Source organism: Rhyacophila brunnea, unplaced genomic scaffold (assembly GCF_057557595.1).
Source record: "Rhyacophila brunnea isolate RB1 unplaced genomic scaffold, BYU_Rbru_1.0 scaffold_23, whole genome shotgun sequence".
Classification (NCBI taxonomy): domain Eukaryota; kingdom Metazoa; phylum Arthropoda; class Insecta; order Trichoptera; family Rhyacophilidae; genus Rhyacophila; species Rhyacophila brunnea.
In genome coordinates this window covers 19,521,980-19,543,084 of record NW_028232893.1, presented here as the reverse complement: position 1 = coordinate 19,543,084, position 21,105 = coordinate 19,521,980, and the positions used below count along the sequence as shown (strand labels likewise).

General features: G+C 35.0%; 1 protein-coding gene across 1 annotated transcript; it reads right to left on the bottom strand.

The window, feature by feature from the left end:
• Nucleotides 1-5,763: 5,763 nt before the first annotated feature.
• On the bottom strand, nucleotides 5,764-16,827 carry LOC147069659 (chromobox protein homolog 5-like). Its single transcript, XM_085950208.1, has 4 exons — nucleotides 16,733-16,827; nucleotides 14,740-14,979; nucleotides 12,679-12,825; nucleotides 5,764-7,462 (listed from the first exon to the last, which is right to left on the bottom strand). Exons 2-4 carry the CDS (start codon nucleotides 14,957-14,959, stop codon nucleotides 7,287-7,289), a joined length of 543 nt encoding a protein of 180 aa, XP_085806334.1. The 5' UTR covers nucleotides 14,960-14,979; nucleotides 16,733-16,827; the 3' UTR covers nucleotides 5,764-7,286.
• Nucleotides 16,828-21,105: the final 4,278 nt, after the last annotated feature.

Genomic DNA, 21,105 nt, shown 5'->3' with positions numbered 1-21,105 from the left:
GATGTAATATTTGCTTCCAGTGCTAACATAATTATTCTTATGCTAAAAACACATTACCATCCCACCACGTGAGTTCACATGCAAAAACCACCAGAGCATTCAATAATAAAAACTGACAACCTACAAAACTAGTCGTTGGTCGCTCCCTTCCAAACCACTTAAAACAAAAATAAGTGACAACATGTGACTCAAAAATGTGTAAATTTTCATAAAATAAAAAAATGTTCTATTATCACGTGTGAGGATGGTTGTGTGCCGTGATATGCGTGAGTTGACCGTGAGCGTAATGTGTTAAAAATTTTGAATTACACTTGGCATAGAGAAACACATCGACTGCTCCAAGACGGAAGTAAGTCAAAATTTGGCATTTTGCAGATTTAATTTCAATTTTGAAAAAATATTCTTATTCTCCTGTATGGAAATTTCAATTGTTTTTTATTGATTCCAGCATACTTTTTAATGGTGAAATTTCTTAATTTACTGTATTGTAATGCACTATGACTTTGCTCGGAACTATTTTCCTCGGAAATAATAAAAATATATCAAGGCAGTATGTTGAGTTACTTCCTTATTCCCTGATATTTTTTAAATTAATGTAAACTAATTGAAAAAAAAAAATATTTTTTAAAGAAAATATCAATAAATTGACACAATTATCAAAAAAATTTGAGAAGAAAACATTAAGGGGGGACATGCTCGGCGTATGTTAAAATGGAGGTTTTATGCTATTTTCAAAGCATGATCCTGGAGCATGTGGGCCGTAAAGGCAATTAATATACCTAATGTATACATGTAAAAAGTCCAGAATAACATAAACAATAGGGTATTTTTTCCACATTAATTAACACAATACACAGTTAATGCAAACAAATCAATAAAAATCAAAACAAAATAATGGTAAAGAACAATGTTGGTGACAGCTGTTTCGTGTAGCCATCCCATCCTCAGAACAAGTCGCCGGAGAATTGGATATTAATACAAAATAGAAGAACAATATCAATACCAAGTGGTTGAATTAATATACAGTCACTTACTTCAATGGATACCATGGAAATGATAGTGAAATTAATAAAAAATATCGTTTAATCACCTTCTAACTCATCCGATGTGTCATCTCTTACGTTATGAGAATTTTCAAGAAAAGTATCGTCTGAAGTAAATGACCGATAAAAATTATGGTAAGCTTTCGGAATGAGAGTGTTTTCGCATAACGATGACAAATCTTTCAGTCTTGTCCGTCTTTGAAGTAAGATCGTCAATGGATCCTGCGTGTACGTATATTTAATACACACTTCGGAAGGTTTTTTATAATGCACTGACACCTCGCGGACTTTATTCCATTTCACTGTGGAATTATCACTAGCCGTTTTCCAATTTCTTGCTGTAACTAATGGCTTAACTTCCAGTCTTCATAAGACATTTCATTTATTTTGTATGGGTGACCTTTCACTTTCGCACAGCGAATTAAATTGTTCAGGGTCATTTTCAGGATAATTTTGTGTTTTCTACGTAATATACAGTTATTATACTACCTATCAGGTATTTGTACATCAATCTCATCGGATATTTCAAATTATAAAAGTATCTATTTTCATACCGAGTTAGGTACTAATTCTTCCAAATTAGTAGCATCCCAAGCATCATAGAATATCCCTGTCTTCTATCAAAGTGCATCATAGGCAACGTTGTATCTTGCTTTTCAAAATTAAAACGTCTTATATTTTTTTGTAATGTGATTGTTCGATTTACTAATCTACTTACTAGTATCCACTACGGGCAAAGATCCTCTGCTTACCATTTCCATTGTTCTGTTAGATATCATTTTGATGTTATATCGTATAGTATTATATTATATTCAGTTGATTATCGCAGATCGCGATATACGTACTTCAAGAAATGTCAATCAACAAGTTTTGCGCCATAGACATAATACTTCCGGTGAAGACAGATGTATGTCTGACTTACAGCCGGTACATAAAAATAATATCCCATGAAAATGGCAGTAATTCAACTTACTTCTGTAATACATGGAAAAAATATTAGTAATTGACATATGAATATTTTTTAATTGAATTTAAAGACAATCTATTTATGTTAAGAGTTACCACTGCCTTACAGGTAGATAGAGAAAAATTTTCTGCATAAGGTGGACTAACTCTAAAACCCAAAAAAGGCAGTTACTTCCATCTTACATGGAGCAGTCGATATGTTAGAGCCGGGCCACACTGGATAACTCTGGTTTCACAGCCAATACCTTACCAACCCTACATAGTCAGGTCTTCGCTTTTCTTTGTTCGACTCTTCTCCCATGGAGTCCTCCCATTGCAATCAAAGACTTTTGACTATAAATAGAAGGAATCTTATACGTAATTTGTTATGTTTGAAATTATTTTACAAGCCCATGCAACATGGGTAAGTTGGTAAACTCCATTAATATGAAGACCATTACGGCCATTTTTTATGTTCATTATGATTACTTACTCGAGTGTTAAAAGTTTTACACAAACTTTACACGAATTTTCAACTAAATAATTATGCCGAAATGTAAATATTATTGGCTGCTCATCCGTGACAGATTGTCTTTTCATACACAGAAGTTCTCTGCAAACGAACTTGCAATGCAGTCACTTGTAACTAAGTTTATCAGTGGCCCTTCTTTTCTTCAGTTTCGTACATTTAGGCTCCATCTCTATAGATTTATAGAAGGTTTTACAACATCTTTGATTGTAACAAACTTCTTCGGTAGTCACTCACTTTCCCAGGCATAAAAAAATGCAGATGCCCCTCGTAACCTATTGGTGCATCTTGATACATACGCCCGTCCAATTGAAGATTGTTTGCTATTCTATTGTTTTGCAGTATGCTTAGACTGCTGAAATGACGAGTGGCCACTTTGAATAAGGACCAATGGGAGAGTTATTGAAATAAGGAAGTATCCACTCCAAATTAACATGCTCCCAATGACGATAATGATAAAATCTGGATATTATGGGATAACATAAATAAAAAATCAATCAATATACGTAATTCTAATTTTATTTTAATTCTATTATAGAACATAAAACATAATATAATTAATGTATCAAAGATAAGGAATTGCAACACTTGACAACCGTTCCAAACGTTTACAGCAATACCAAACCGACATTGTAATTTTGTTCTGTCGGATAGGTATTATTGATAAACGTTGGAAAATAAAACATAAAATTTTTCATAAAATTTGCAAAGATGCTTTCTTGCCATCACAGAATGCTCATCCCGCCATAATGGTAGTTTTTGGAACCTCAATTTCTCCTTGCAGTAGCAAAGACACGGTACTCATCGATCATTTAACGGTTGTCGCAAATAGCGCTAATTGTTTATTTGTCCGAATTTAAGTTACTATATGTAAACTACAGTAAAACCCTTTTAATTCAAAATCGACAAGACTGAAAAATCAAAACAAAAATACATAAAAACAGCAAACCTTGATGAACCAAAATTTTTTGCTCCAATTTTGTAAAATTGTTTTAAATCGCTATAACTAGGTTTTTATGAATGTTTTTTTATGACGGGACACCGGTGTCGCGCTCGTATATAATATAGAAGGCCTTTGTATTCGAATAAACTCCGCTACATTCTCAAGCCGCCGATACACTTGTTTTTCAGTTTTATGTTCTAATTTATAATGTGAAATTATGCGTTGACTCATTAACTCTGGGGCGTTCATAAACATAATACAAAGGCCTCCTATATTATATCGAGCGCGAAACCGGTGACCCGTCTGAAACGGGCCTGTAGTGTAGCGAACAGTGTTCGTATTAACTGGGTTTTACTGTACATTTGTATTATTACAACAGTAACAAGTCACTTGCATGAAATTTTATAAAAACTACAAATGCTGTGTAAAATAGAAAAATATTCAGAAAATTATATGCTAATAGCCTCAGGTACCAATAAAGAAGTGAATTACTACATCGACTAATAGACGTTGGCCGAGCAGCATAAGCGTCGGCTTATGACGTGGGTCCCAGGTTGGGTCTGGCAATGCGTGTTAGGGGACACAGTATAGACCTAATAGGTTGAGGTGGCTAACATCCATCCATTAAAAACAAAAATCCGTTAATACACACCTCCACTCTATGGAGGTCCATATGGTCCCATTAGCAAGACATGGTCAACAGAAATTGTAGACGGCTCAGCATTTCATAAACCGAAGGGGGAGTGTTAACGATTGTAAATATAAAAATACAGCGGTGTCAAGTGTTACAATCCCAAAACAAGAATAAATCGTTTTATTAAGAAAAGTATGTCGAATAACTAAAATTAGGTGAAAGATTGTTCCTATAAAAAACAAATCACCATTTCCTTTCAAGGCAATGGATATCGGCTCCCCCTACTATGAAATATGTAGACTTACAAGATATTTCATTAAGTTGCCTGTTTGCCATTCGCTCGAAACGTAATTTAAGGCGAAAAACACATTACAAATCTTTCTGGATGCAGATACACATGAATAAAAAACATTTAATACACTATTTCAATAAGGAAACAACTCAAAATTTCAAGGTTTTGAGTTAATATTTTCATTTGACGTAGAGGTATTCTCTTTATAATTCAGCAAAAGAGTCAACAATAAATTTCTTCAACGTTTCATAAAATTGATTAACCCCTTCTGAGATTAATCATTAATTTATTCAATTATATTATACTGAAATATCTGGGTTAATTATCTTATTAAATTGTAAAACTACAAGACTTTAAAATTAAAATGAGAATTTCTGCGAAAATTTCAAACGCCATTATCTTAGAACAAAGTTTTTTGAGTTGTTTCCCTATTGAAATATGGTATTGAATTGCGAGAAACCCAGCCGGCTGGACTCAAACCTGGATTCTGCAATGGAGTGGGGTGACCATCGGATAAACCTTAACTAATACATACATACAAAAATATATAATACAAATATGCCTTCCAGTGAGAGTATAGTAGTATGCTACAGTTAAAATTCAATAATAAAAAAGATAACTCTGGTATTTTCAAGAACGTCATTAGTGAAGAAATAAAACAAGAGTTTAGACAGTGTCCAAAAAGATGACAGAGCGGCTGGTATGACAACTGGAGGACAATGGCCCAAGATAGAGATACGTATAAGCTTCTTGAAGAAGGCTAGGACTCGTTCTGGATTGTTAAGCCACTGATGCTCTGGTATTTTCTTTAAATAGTAAAATATCTAAAATTGAAAAGAAAAAAAAAACATTCGCCCGTCGCGCGACAAATTTCGCTTGACATGGGCGCAAAAAAAAAAAAGCAAGCAAAAACTTCATAACGCAAAAACATAAAAATTTGCAAGCCTCGTCATTTTGTAATGCCCTTTTTTGAATTTGGAAAACCCATTTAAAACAAAAATAATTAAACAGTTAACTGTCTCCTGTAAAAAATTTGTGTCGGATTTACAAGGTTTACAATATGGGCCAACGATATTACGTAGAATTTTAACTGCGACGTAACTTCTATACTTCACTGCAAGTGCCCATACGCACTTGCGGCAGGCCGCCTCGCGGCTAGCCGCGGTGGCCTGCCGCCTATCGTTTTTTGTATGCAAAGTGCGATATGCGGCAGGCCGCTGCGGTTAACCGGCATACAAAAAACGATAGGCGGCCTGCCGCAAGTGCGTATAGGCACTTAGGATCTTCTTTAGTTAAATGCAAACAGTAATGGGAATAAATGTATGAAAATAAGCACAATAAAAAGCTATATTATCTCACTGTCACGATTGTTTTTTTAATTCCACTTTTCACAATGTCTTTTTTTTAGATAGCTTCGCCAGCGAAATGTGCAATATAAAAAAATACCATGTTCAGTTTGGTACTTTTTATAAATTAACTCAAATGCATAAACAAATTAAACAAAGTGTATAATCAACTATGAATCATGCTACATAGTTGCTAAAAATAAACTAAAATTAATCAAATGGTTTAAATTATATTATACCTATGGTTTATAGTTTATTTGGCGAAGGTTGTAAATGCAAATTTACAAAAATAACATTTAGTAATTAAATACAAGTAGGTATAAAAAATTAAATGGAACATTTTCCACAATAATTAGGTACCCATGATAAAATAAAAAAAAATCTATCAAGAACTATATTATAAACTGAACATTTTTTTTATATTGCATATTGTTCGACAATTTATTCCATGTTTATTGGTCCAATCAAGATCAGATTCTCTCCAATTGTAATAAAATAATTACAAGATAAAAAGAACTTTTTATATACCAGGTTTTTAAATTTTCTGTTGAATCATATTTTTTAATAAATACTTTTTTTCGTACGTCAGCAGTGTTGTCTAGTTTTCTCAGATCCAAGATTTACCGTGACTGTCTTAAACTACGTGTCCGGAAACTTGTACATATGCAGTTCACCCCATCACACTTCACCGTGAAATGTTGTATCAGAAATATACAGCCTTATATTAAAGAAGGTCCAACCTCTTAAGGTCAGTCGTATAGTACTGACATAAAATTCATGTCTAAATAAAACACAGTTCTTGTCGGTTTACACTGTACAGGAAAAGCTAGCAGCAAAAAAAAATTGAAAATAGCCGATAATATACTGGATTATTTGTTAGGTTACGTTAGGTTTTCATTCTTAAATTCATGAATTTTGCCAAAATCAGCTTTGAATTAATGTTCATATTGAATCTAATAAAATTGGAGACCGCATAGTATACAGTCTTCTCTTTCCGATAAGAAAAGTCACGGCCAACTGTGCCACGGTGAAATGTTTTACGTACAATTTACATGTACCCCTCAAACTATTAAGTTTTCTTCCATCCAATATGTCAAGGATTGGTATTTGTATGTATAATGGATTATATGTGGCTTTTCTGACTCCCAAATGCATGAGTTTCACACATAGTCGGACATCACTGATCTATACAATGGTCTGAGTTTTAAGCATGCTTGTGGCAAATTCTAAAAGGACCTACATTAATTGTACTAATCAATTTTTCGCTACATCTTAAATGAATAGTCGATATAATCACATGTGTACATTTCAACTGGTCACTGGGACTATATTATAAAAGCAATCGCAGTCCGCTTCTCGGCTTTAAAAATGTCTTAGAGAAACTTATCTTAATCAAAAACAACAAAATGGAATAAATCGTAACCGCAGTCAATCACTTCAGTGGGTCTATTCTATACTTATCGACCGCTAAAGTGATAATATTTATCACTTTATTACTTTAGTGGTTAATAAGTATAGAATAGACCCACAGGTTTATGACGCCCGGGAAGGCGTTCATTCTTCGTTCGGGGTGTCGTCACTTGGCGTGTGCCACGTGAGACGTTCCTCGTAGAACGATATTACTACCTGCGGACAGCGAGCATTGGCTTGGCGCGACGCCACCAGGTCCGCCTCGTCGGTGCCCTGCCATTTCATCAGGAACATTAGCTCGCCGGAACTGTCGGTGGCGCCTGAAATGTAATATTAATATTTTAATCAAATTAGACAATCATGGCAACAAAACTCTATTTGAATGACGTCTGATTCGTTCGTGCCGAGCGGACAGATGAAAATTGGTCCTGATACACCCCTAGGGCGTTGGTCCTCCACTAACGTCCACTATGGAACAATTGCAAGACCTAAACATGTAACCTCATGTCACTTGGGTAAACTAACCAACCGTATGCCCAAATTCCTTGATTAGTTAAAATGATTATTTTATGTAAAATCAATATGAATAAATGAGTAGTCGAGTCTCAAAGTAGGACATAAGCCATTTACAAAATTTTTCAGGAGTTAATTTTTTGTTTCAAATATACAGAAAAGCAAATTAAAAATATTTTTTTTCCTGAATAATATTTGCGAGTAGGGAATCACGCAACATAAATTATACAGTAAGTCCTCAATTTACGCGAATTCGACTTACGTGAATTCGTACTTACGCGATTTTTTAAAATATGCTTTTTTTGCTGCAGTTTGTTTCCTTGCGCTTGTGTTTACATAGAAAATTATTTATGGACCATGTAAAAAAATTAGTACATAATGGAATCCACAATAAATTATTGTAGATTTAGGATTGGGATTTTCATGTATCATTATTAAAAATATTATTTACTATAAATAGTTAGGTATTTCATTATTGCTTTATACACACACCATTGAGAACACACAAAAAGTTTCAAATTTTTAAAACATGTGCAGAATTATTTATTTAAAAAAAACTAAACTGAACATTTTTTGACACTAAATGCTTGGGAGTTTTCACATAATATGCTAGGCTAAATCAGGTAGGAGTAAAAGGGTTAGCAAATTACATTTGGAACTGGAACTTTTCATACAAAGGTTGGATTTAAACTGCCACAAAGCTATTTTGGTAGAGTATATCGTCGCCGTAGATGTCAAGGGAGTCAAGCCACACATTTGGCGAAAATGAGTTAAGTACACAAAAGCATTTTAAAACCATCAAAGATGTCAATGGATTTGAGCCACAAAAAGCCCTATGTATGAGTATTTTGTAAATTGCCAATAGACCTAGCACACATACATTAAAGTAGTCAATGACGACAAGCCGCATAAGTCTTTTGACTTCCGAATAATTTCACATGATTATGTGACTTAACGCTGTTGACCACTGGGACTTCCCGCTCAATTTGTGGCCCGGTATGCACGCCTCGGCTCACATTCGACAAAGATTTATAGTGTTGTCTTGCTCTAACTCAGCATAAGAAACAGAGAAAACTGAGTTTAGCGAGTCGGGTTATTCACGCCAGCACCTGTATCGTGTCATATTATTCATACTAACATTGCGGTTGGTTTATTTGGTGATCTTTTTTCTTTGGGTTTGCGACTGTAAGCATTTTTATTCAGTGTATTTAGTGTGATTGTTGTATTCAGTGAGAAAAGGTGCTAAATAATGAACTATTCACGTGGGAGACTAATGGTTGCAGCCGTTTTAAATTCTACTAATCAACATACCCGTAAAGGTAAGTGTCGATGAAATATTGAGCTAAAAACACTTACTAGTTAAAAATGTTGATTCAGGCTGCTTTGACAGCAATGAGTAATGTGTGCGCAAGCTGTATTAGTTTTATTTCTTTTACAGACTCTCACGGGAATGCCGTACAAGCTGGATGTGCAGACCTCGAGCTGAATATGCAAGCTCCGGACAAGATTGCTGGTCCAGCCATATATACAGAGCTCCAAAATGTCTCTCCAAGCACACATGTGGGAGGTCAATATTTTAATTTGTTGGTTATCAATAATTGTTGGTTTGATTAAAACCTGTGACCATCAGAGAGTCATTTGCTAATAACAAATTATTAATATTTATCTTGGTAGTTTCAAAGAAATGAACTACTTTGTTTTGTTTTACAGATTGGAACGTCAACCTGGCACCAACACTACTAGATTCAAATGAGTCATGCCAGCAGGAACCTGCATATTATCAACACAACATTAATGTTTCAGGAACTTATACTTCTGAAATAACCGAGAGCAACCATAGTAACAATCCTGTATCATCCATCCCCACTCCTACAGATCAGACTACAGATGATTTAAGTAGGAAACGCAAGCGAAACCCAAAAATGTGGAAGCGGAATTCACAAAAGATATTGAGAATGGCAGGCAGCGAATATCAAAGTAGATCCGGAAAAAAAATTCGAGCAAGGGCGATAAGAGAAGTTAACTGTAAGTGCCATTATAAATGCACATCCAAAATAGGAAAACCACAGCGGGAGCAAATGTTGGCCGACTATATGAGTCTGGATTCCGAAAGAGCAAGATGGGCCTTCATTGGTAACAGTGTAAATCGTATCCCAGTGAAACGAAGGTACCATGGAGACTGCACCAAACGAGAGTATACCTTGCAATACTCTGTGATGTGTAATGAATTGAGAGCCCAAGTGTGCAAACAGTTCTTTTTGGCGACATATGACATCTCGAGCAAAAAAGTTGAAAATGCAATGAAAAAGTTGACTCCTTCAGGTGTCACTGATATAGATCGGAGAGGTCACAAAGAACCGCCCAACAAAAAACCAGAGGAAGTGAGGAACATAATCAGGGACCACATCAAATCGTTGCCCGTAGTTGCTTCCCATTACTGCCGGAGCAGCAGTAAGAGAAAATACTTGCCTTCTGGTTTGAGCGAGACTCGTATCTACATGGACTATGTAGAGTATTGCAAGGAGCATAATGTTGAACCAGAAAAGCACGGCTTCTACAAATCGATCTTTGTCACAGAATTTAACTACGGCTTTCACACTCCTAAAAAGGATCAGTGTGACTTTTGTACTCAGTACAAGAACAAGTCAGACGAAGAGAAGGCAAAAGACGAGGAGGAATACAAACTGCACTTGACTCGAAAAGAGGAAGCGAGAGAACACAAAAAAATCGACAAGGCCCAAGCTATGTGTGATCCAACAATTAGTTGCTTTACCATGGATCTGGAAAAAATATTGTTGACTCCAAGTTTGCAAGTAGGACAGTTGTATTATACCAAAAAGCTGAAAACCTACAATTTCACAGTGTATGACCTGGCTACTAGACAAGCGACGAACTACATGTGGCATGAAGGTGCAGGTACAAAGGGTGCTTCGGAGGTCGCCACGTGCCTGTGGAAGCTCTTGGTTTCAGTAGGCCCCAAAAAAGAAGTAACTCTGTATTCGGATACAGCTTCAGGTCAAAATCGCAACTCAGTTGTATCTACAATGTTATTACGTGCCGTGGAACAGCTGCCCATCAACACAATAAACCAAAAATTTATGGAATCAGGGCACTCCGAAATGGAGTGCGATTCTGTGCACTCCACAATAGAGGCCCGAGGAAGGAAAGTGGACGTATTCACACCAGAAGGATGGTATATGGTCGCCAGTACCGCGAAAACTAGTAACCCCTACCATAAGGTTGTGGAAATGGAATATTCCGACTTCTTCGATTACAAGAAATATTGCAGTCAAGTGATGACCAATAAAACTCTGTCGGAAAATGGAGACAAAATGAAGTGGCTAAAGGTAAAGTGGTTCCAATATCGCAAAGGTGAACCCACGACTATCTTTTATAAATACCAATTGAGCCAGAATAACTTTGAGTCACTACAAATCCAGCGAAGACGGCATCGAAACGTACCTACCCTAGAAGTACCAAGGCTGTACAGTTCCAAACCTAGAATTGACCAAGGTAAACTAAAAGATCTGTCAAAACTATGCCAAAAAGGTAGCATTCCGTCAACCTATCACGACTTCTATAAAAATTTGGAGCCTGAAGATCGTCCAACTCAGAAAAACAGCAGCTCAGAGAGCAATGGAGATGATTAAAATGTGTGTCTAGTTTTATTGTAACTTAATTGTAATTATATATTTTTTTCTTTTATTTTGTTAACTGTCAATTCATGGTGTAACTGCATTGTATTGTTGTTTTAATTTAATAAAACGCAATTTTTTTGTAGTACTTATTCCACTTTTAATCAATAAATTAGGACCGGTTTCGTCCGCCTCATAGGGACATTTTCAACTGAAATGAACAAGTTGAAAATGTCCCTCTGAGGCGGATGAAACCGGTCCTAATTTATTGATTAAAAATGGAATAAGTACTACAAAAAAAGCGTTTGATTAAATTAAAACAACAATGTAATTATATTTTTGAAAAGCTAACTTTTTGTTTAGAGACGACTATGTTCACATACTGAATGAAATCAGGTAGATTCTAGGTTAAGGTGGGCACCATAAAAGGTCAATAATAGACTTTTCTTTAGAGTATATCCACAAAATGTTAGTGCTTTGTCCACAATTCTCAGTGTTCAACAGGCATAAGAGGCCTAACTCTTTTGACTACCGCACAAGTATGCCAACTGTACATGTCAATATTCAGTGGTCAAGAGATATAACACACATAACTTTTAAAATACAAATTTTTTTAGTTATTCATTCAAAATAATAAAAAGATAATATCACAAAGTATCTACGTTCAAAGTTTCACAATTCTATCTTTAAAAATAAAAAAGTTAAAACAAAAACTGTTCCTTTTTTGTCACACAAAATCTTTGTGAGCTGATTTCTCAGCATTATGATTTTGTGGACTGGCTCCCTTAACATCTAAGGCGACAATATTACAAAACAAATACTGAGATTACATATGAAACTTTCAGACAACAATGGGTCTGAAACAATAAGTGCTAAAACAAATAAGTAGAAAAAGTTTACCAGACAAAAATAATATGCTTGAAACATAATACAAAGCATGCTCAAATTGCAGGGCTATAACAATATATTATTGTTGGTTCATTTTTTATTTTTAATTCATTAAGCCCTGCCTAACCAAATTATAATAGATAACAAATATAATTCTATCTATTAAATTAATATCCAAGGTTATGTATGATTTAATTGCATAATTTTCGATATTTATAAATATAAGACTATTATCTATTATGACTTGGTTTTCGCAGAGTTTAATTGAATTTTACAAATTAACAAACACCATCTGTAAATTGTAGTCTTATTTCAATGAAAACTAATACATATAACTGACAAAGTTTAATGTGCACTATTTATGTCAGATCTTAACAGCCTACCTCACCCTTCGCCCCTGGTAAAAGGTAATTATCGCAATAGTTAAAAATACACAATTGGTGCCAGTAAATCCATGCACGTGTAAAGGCGCTATTACAAATGCAGAAACAGTTTCTTACCTATTATCTTTTCAGGTTCCAATCCTCTGTCGAATCCTTGGGCCTTGTCGTCACCTGGTTTTTTCTTGGCACCTTTGAGGTCGGCAGGTGTGGGGGTGTCTACCTTTCTCTTCTTAAGATCTTTCGATTTGTCTAACGTTTTCCCCTCTGAAAATATCAACCAACATTTAACCATTGATTTACCAAAGCATGTGCGTAAAGGATTGTAAACAACTCCATTAATATACATTTGGGTCTAGTCATACAAAATTTCTTTCATAAGCAGATAAGATGAATATGGTTGAAAAATAAACTGAATTGAAATGCAGCAATGTCAATATTGCAATTTTATTAATTTTCTCGGCAAACAAAGAATCCTGTCTGAACAAGCTGTATCAGCACAAATCCATGATAATATTAGTCTTCTTAAATTAATATCTTTTAGTTATTTTTATATACATTTTTCAAAGGCCTCAGTGTATCAGTTAATACTACTGAGTGGAAAACGCCAATGGCGAAAAAATAAGTTTGTGTATTACATACATTTCACACAGATCTAATTACGAGTGACAAATAAGAAATTTACATGAAATACAATCGAACTCGGTTATTACGATCACGGAAATAGCGAGATCTCGGATGTAATGAGGAAACATTCGTTGACATTTCAGTTTATGATTTTCTCCATACATTTATTCACTTTTATAACGAGCTACTTATCGGGTATACCAAGTAAAAATATCATCAAAAATTTTCTTAAAACGATTAATGATTAATGCGTCGATTGTTTAAAAATATTTTCAACAGTAAGCAATAAAATCCGACCAAGCAGGATGCCGCCGGAATCGGATTACGTTTATGACACTACTCTTATGTGTCTAAAATTGGTGTTTTCCCCGACAAAATTGAAGAAGTATCCACGCATATGGTTGAAATTGCATGTAAAAAATCAATGCTTTGTGAAGTCAGTAGGTACCTACCAGCGCAGGCGGCTCATACAATAAACAACGTCTTTTGTAGTTTATGAATGCCATGCTTGTTTCGGGGATTTTTACGATGGTTTTCAGATTTTTTATGATCTATCCTTAAATAGAACGTTGCGCGAAAAATGTTATATAACGATATAACGAGTAATGCTTATAACGAGCAAATTCAGTCGGTCCCATCTTCCTCGTAATCACTAAGTTCGACTGTAATATAAATTATGATTACTATACATTTATCAGGCCGTCAGCCAATACTCCATTTTGTTGAACGAAATTCGTGGGATATTCAGTGTCAGCCGAATTCAATCGCGAGGGGCTAAATAAATAGTCACGATTGAATTAAAATGTCACTCTGTATCGTCGTGTCAAAGGCCGAATATCTCACTCCGCTTTTCATTTGTATTGTATAACTGTCACTATGTATCATTTGTTCACCGAAGAGACGCGACATGCTAGTCTCCAAATTTCCAGTCACCCATAAAACAGTGGTACCAATATCAGTAGATTTCATGAAAAATCATATTTTCTTACCAAAATTGGTAGCACTGACCTGAACTAAACAAGCAATAACAAGTCAAGACGTCGAAAGTTAAAGATGGGCGAACCGATTTTTAATTTAAAATATGTGGCAGATGTTGAGAAATACTCTGCCTGTATAATTACAGGCTGCAAGAATATTTCCGTAAAGATATTACGGAAAAAGCTTAGAATGAAGTAGGAAAGACAATTTGAGGTTATGAGATTAGTAGGTTTCAATAGTGCCGTGTGCGATGCATCAGTCACTGGCCAGTTTATGAGTTCCATCAGCAACCAGTTCGTCAGATTTTAGTTTCTGCATGAGCGGATGGACTTAGTACACACGTCACCACTTGTGGCAACGACCCATGGTACCCACATGCTTTCCCTTCAATTTATGTTGCATTCGTTAAGACGCTGACTCTACAGCTGGTCAGTGTGAACAGCCTCCAATCTTCCCCGTATGCTCCTCTTAGCAGCAAACCTTATAATTTACTTTTACCATATGAATACAGTTTTCTTCAAATTTTTCAGTTGACCATGATGAAAAGAGGTAGATAAAAATTTGAATTGAACCAACCTGCTTCTTTCTTCTTCCTGTTGTCCTCAAAGGTGTTGATTAGGTCGGGGCAGTCGAGATTCTCCTCGGGCTCCCAGGTGTTGTCATCGTTAGAGTACCCCTTCCACTTGAGGAAGTATTCCACCTTGCCATTACGCACACGCCGGTCCAGCACCTTCTCTACTGAGTACTCCTCTTCCCCTCCACTTCCGCCATCCTTTCCTTTCTTGCCAGAGGACATCGTTGACTAGTTGTGAGGTGCTATCAGGTGAAAATAAACAATACATAGATTCAAACCAGTAATAATCGTTGTCCTCGTTCATGTTTCTTGGGTGGTCACAGTGAAGAATGAGTATCAAGGAACTTTTTCATGCGCCAAACATCAAAAAAATATAACAAAATGGTATTTTTGAAAGATACATATTATATCCTGTCATTGTCAATTTAACTGGCAATAGTTATCTATAGTCGACTTAGTTACACGAGATTTGCGATCAAGCATGTTTTTTAATTTGTATATCTATCTGATGGTTGCGTTTTCCCCTTCCTATAGCGGAAGGGTCGACTCTTACGAGCAAGCGCGGCGCACAACCAACTTTGATCAAGAGATTGTTTGATATGCTAGTTTGATAGTTTTTTTTTTATGACTCGATTTTGCTTGTCCGTATTGATTAGCTTGGTTTTTTTGTTACATATATTAATAAATTCCTTTTCTTTTTGTTAATTCTCCGTGCCTTTCTCTACCACTGCACTTTGTATCAGAGTAAAATCATTAGAATCAGTCAAAGCTCACTTGAGTGTGGCGACCTCAATCTTGGGTATCTGCTCCTAAGACATTACCAGTACGTAAAACTGCTGATGCTTCACATTCAAACGTAACGCCTCGTGATACGCTTGATTGAGACCGAGTGTGGTACGAGACAGAATGGTTTGGACGGGTTTGTGTTGTATGACTCGCTGCCGGCAACATAACAAATTCAAAGAAACAGACCGTTTCGTGTTGTGCAAATTACAAAAATAATTTTATAAAAATACTAAAAGCCAATGGGAATTGTATGACACAAACAAAATTATATTGCTTTTAAATAATTTGACATTTGTCAAGTAGTCAATAATGTAAACTAAGCTGTGATTGGGTGATAATATTATGAACTGGGTGTACCCATTTTCGAATATAGACAGCAAAGAGAGAAAACCCCGGTGGCACTGTGTTATTTCCTGTTCTAACTTATAACCTCACTTATGTATTATATTATTTAGATCTATGTTGACATATTTTTGTTTTGAAGACATGTCAGGAAGTGCGAGCTTTATAAGGGGTTTTCGGTTTCATAATAAAGGGTCGCCAGTTTCCAGTTCATATTTTGACATTTATAAGCTGGTATAAGCCTACCAAGTGGACCTTACTAAAAGAACATGACAATCATAATAAAAAAATTACAATAGTATTCGATAATAGTGCTATAGAGTACAGGCAACGCGCTAATCAATGGTAGAACCATGCTTCGGACCAACATTATTAGTAAAGCATAGGTACATACGGACAATAATAATATTGACACATAACCTATGTATGAAAAATATTAAATCGTTTAAAAATAACACAGCAAATTGTCTTTTAACTACATGCAAAGCATAGTCAGCGCAACAGTAAAATAATGTGGATAACAAATCGTTTTTAGGTTGGAATCCCACAACACAAATATCGCATTTTACCGGTGTTTTTTTAAAACATCTCGAAACTTCTGTTATTCTACTCGCACATCAAAACAGAGTAACAAAAGAACCTCACAGTTGATAACTATTCGATATGATAGTAGATGAATCAAGTCAATTTCTGTCGATTAAAGCAATATGAAGGCAGAGAAAGCGGGCCGCCAAATTTTATGACCTGCGTCCCGCCATTTTTGGCGATGATATTTACGAGTATTTTGGACAATATTGCATTGATCATGAGCTATTCCGAATTAGATTACAGCAACTACAAGTTAGTTTATCTAATTATGATACTTACATTTAAATATAAGAAGTTATTTCTGAATTATATACAGAAAAATCGTCAAGGACTCGGAGAAGCACCCACGAGCGACGCACGGCACAAGAAACCATAGACAATAAATAAAAACACATTTTTTATTTCAAACATTCTGAGCTCTACACTATTTCGTATATAGAGGTTTAATTACATTCTACGACAAAAATCTAAACTTCCTTTATTATACGATATTTATATAGGTAGGTATAAAATAATATCTTTTAATAATTTTATCATTCTTTTCTGTATTATTTTTATTTTCCTACAATCATTAAAAATTATAATTTTTGAGATGTATCCAATGACTAATGTCATTGGATGTATCACAGCCACTCTCCGTACCTAATGCCGGGTCCACACTGGCAACAAGTCGCCGGCAACCTCATTAAATTTTACGATAAGTATGATAATAATTATCGTAAAATTTAACGAGGTTGCCGGCGACTTGTTGCCAGTGTGGACCCGGCATAATGTTCAGATTAGAGTCAACGTTATTTTTTTTTTAAATTACTTACCAGCTACTAATTATTAATTTACACAATGCTGGTTGAACTATCTCAATATGTATTGTATTCTAGCAATATTAAATAATAAAATTTATAAGGACAGACGCTGCACTGTCGAATGAAATAAACAGACATAGGTTACGATTTTATACAGAACATAGACGAGGAATTTACTACATACTTCTTAGTAGTTTTAAAATTCATTTTGGTCTTAACATAATGTTTTTGATTGCGGATTGAGAATTGTATTATCATGCCTTTATATGAAAATAAAAAACTCTTTTTTCGTTGGAACTTAAACATATAATATGTACGATTAAATCATTATTTACGTGTGCATATTTTCTCACCGTATGTATTAAATCATAATAGGTAAGTACTTATAACATTTTTTTTATTATAAATAGGTAAGTACCTACTTACTAATATTAAATATACATTTTAAAAGTACCTATAAGTAGTACCTAACGTCTATTTATTTTTGAATTGCGTGGCATCCAGTTGTCCGGCGCCAAATCGTCCTAGAGCCCTTCAAAACTGTGTTATGATTTTCATCATTATATTTCAACGTGTCTGTGATGAAGGTGGGCGTTTAGCCTACTCGTTAATAATTCGTGGGTCGGGATGTGAAGTCAGATAAGTCACAAATTGTCATTTTGAGATATAGAAAAAACAAAGTTTAAAAAATTCCCCACATTCCCCTAATAATTATAGTAACAAATCAAAGTACATGTTGGCTTTCCAGTATAATATGTTCTATTCTAACTATTTTGTTTCATTATAACTTAATTGGTTTAAAAAATAAAGGGAATTGACTTATCTGGATTTTCACAAAAAATAATTGATTTACCTTACTACGCACGAAGTAATATTATTATTTTTCCATAGTAGAGTAAATCCGACTAATATTAGCAATAAAACACACATTTTATAAATAAATCTTATTGGTTTATTGAACAAAATATATAAATTTAAAATTACCATTTTAATAACTTTTTTTAAAATTTTTAATGTTATTTAAGTAGTGAAAAGGCACAAAAACGTGCATATTATAAAGTTTCATTGTTATCATTAAACTTCAGTATGGATTTCTTCAATGGTATCAGGACGTGTTAAATCCCCGACTGTCTCAAGTGACTCATAAAATTCTCTATAATACGGTGAAATGTATGGAAGTAAAGCAAATCTTTCGTCTTGTCACGTCTGATATATGAAATTTGTTAAAATGCAGTCGTCTCGTCAAGAGTTCTTTTAAATTTCACTATTCCCGGTTCATGTTTGTTGAATTGAAGCCACTTAACATCTCTCCAAACAAACTTATTCCCATCTGTCTATTTTTCTGAGTTGCAATCAGTAGCGGCCGGTGACAAAAATATGAGGGAGTGCAAAAAAAACTCACCTATTTATGCAAGAAGTCCATCTTCCATCGATTTTGAAAACACGTCGATAACACGAACATTAAAGTCTGGTGTTGACGATATCAATTGTTTTTCTATACTTAACATCGCAAGAGTATTTAGCCTGTCTTGAGTCATTGTATTGAAACGTCGATATTGAGTGGGAAAAATCAATATCTTCGGTATTTTCTTTAAAATCAGCCCATGTCAGATTAAAATCGCAGAACGTTCCCGCGACACGACAGTGCTGTGATCTGTCATATAAAATCGCAACTTCGATTAATGAATGCATTGTCACGATACCTACGATGACGTTACGTATTGAATTGAATCGTCGATTTATGCTCTAAATTCCCATTGATGACATTCCAAGGTAGGGTTGTATCGAAGTATTAGCACTTATGGTGATCCGAAAGCAGTCTTTATACTTACCCACCTATAGGATAGATGATGCGCCAATGTGAATAATAATTGCTTCATGAATTCGACTCGGAAAATTAATTCCCATTATACTATAGGACAGTGGGTAGTTATCGACATACTACATACACAGTTACCTACCCAATGATAAGGTTCTTCTAAGATAACTTCATTGCGACAAACACTAGGATAATTAATTGTTAAAAGCTACCACCCACCTACGTCTACAATTCTACACCTAAGTACCTATTTATTCTCAATAACAGCCTTTCTGTGAAATACCTACCTGATTAAAATCATAATGCACCTAAGTACCAAATCAACAAGCTGAACTGAACTGTGTGTACATCAAATTTAAGATACCTACCTATTGAAACACTAATAGTAATAGGGTAATCTCAAAATGAAAATAAAAAAATTAATCCACCAACGTTAGCATAATAATATCGGCGAAATCGGTGAAACCGGGAGCGGCTTACGTTGAACTAAACTTACTAAACTAACCGTTTGATAAATAAGTCGGGAATATGTTTCTATTTTTGCACGTCATATTGCATCGACATGACGTTGGTCATCAATAATTAGGCTTCCAACTATATCTCGACGCGTGGCCTAAGCGCTTGTGTTGGAATATTTATATCGGCCAGTGTATGATTTTATTGTCCGAACGCCGAGTTAAACTTTGTGTGCTATGGCATTAGGTACAGACAACCCCCTGAAGAATTAACTTGGAAAACATCATTTCCAACGAAGACTCATGTAGTCTTATAGAACTTTGTTGGTTTTGATTCTACTAGCCTCATTTGTTGATGTGAATTTTTAAATGTATGCGTGAAAAATAGTGTAAATTCAAGGTACACTTTGAATTTTGCTCCTTGGCATGTCTCACCGATGGAGGTATATTGTGTGTATTGGTCGCGTCTCATTGGTGTAGTTACGTGTGTATTGCTAGACGATGGCGTTAGCGCGTCGAAATCACTATTGTTCGAATACGCGCGGAATTCAAAATGATTGATTTCGTATAAGTTTTCGATATCGCATTTTTCGGAATATTTGGGGGTTGTATATTATATATTTTTATTTAATCGATGATGGGAGTGCAGTGCACACTTTGCTCTTTTACTAGAGCCGTCCCTAGTTGCAATGGTCCTTTTAATCGATCCGAGTAGTTAAAAAAATCTGCACGAGTCATTTCAGTGACTTTAAAAGGACTTTTTTTGCAGTCTCGCACATTAATTTGGCCCAATCATGAGGATGTTCGATTATTCCACCAAATGTCTTTTTCTTCTTCTCAATAAATTATGCGATGGTAACTATCGCACTCCATATTATGTGTGTGGCCAGAAACTAAAATTTTGTGATCAATTCTGTTTAAAGTCTCAGAATGTTTCACTGCTATCATGTATGCCCTAGGTTAAGTATTTGAACAGGCATGAAGCGATATCGTTAGCTCGTTAGCTTCTCTATTAGCAAGAGCCTCATGCCATACATAGCAACATCCCTGGTTATTATCACAATCATGCACTGTCAAATTTAACATCCATAGCTGTCGTTTGTAAAAGGCCTGGGAACTTTCAACAACTGGTGTGGGCAGACATTGCTGCATGTCAAATGTTACAATTTGGCAATAGGGATCTTGCAAGCTGTACTCGTTATCACAACTCTTAGCTGAATATGCAAAGTCAGCTTCGTCATGATGCTCTTTCAATTCCTCACGATTTTTATTTCTTTCCTCATCGTCGGTGGAATTCTTAATTTGTATAATATTAAGTTTAGCGCATTTTAGGCAAGTATCCTTATTTGGCCGTTTGAATGTTAAGTAAAGTTCATGCTATGGAATATTTCTGTGTATAAACGAATATTGATGGGATTAGAACTAATACTCTTCAAATATTGCGAACACATCTCAGTTATTGTCAAATGTGACGGTAAGTATTTTCTGATACTGACAGAGTCCCTTCTAGAGTTATGACTCTCATATAATGGGATTGAGAGTATATTATGTGTCTTTGCTATTTGGTTATCTTCT

Coding starts and splice junctions, on each gene's coding strand:
- LOC147069659 (XM_085950208.1), bottom strand. CDS start 14,959: ATGTCCTCTGGCAAGAAAGGAAAGGATGGCGGAAGTGGAGGGGAAGAG. Junction 12,826..14,739: donor CAGGAAGAAGAAAGAAGCAG/GTTGGTTCAATT, acceptor TGATATTTTCAG/AGGGGAAAACGTTAGACAAA. Junction 7,463..12,678: donor GGAACCTGAAAAGATAATAG/GTAAGAAACTGT, acceptor ATTACATTTCAG/GCGCCACCGACAGTTCCGGC.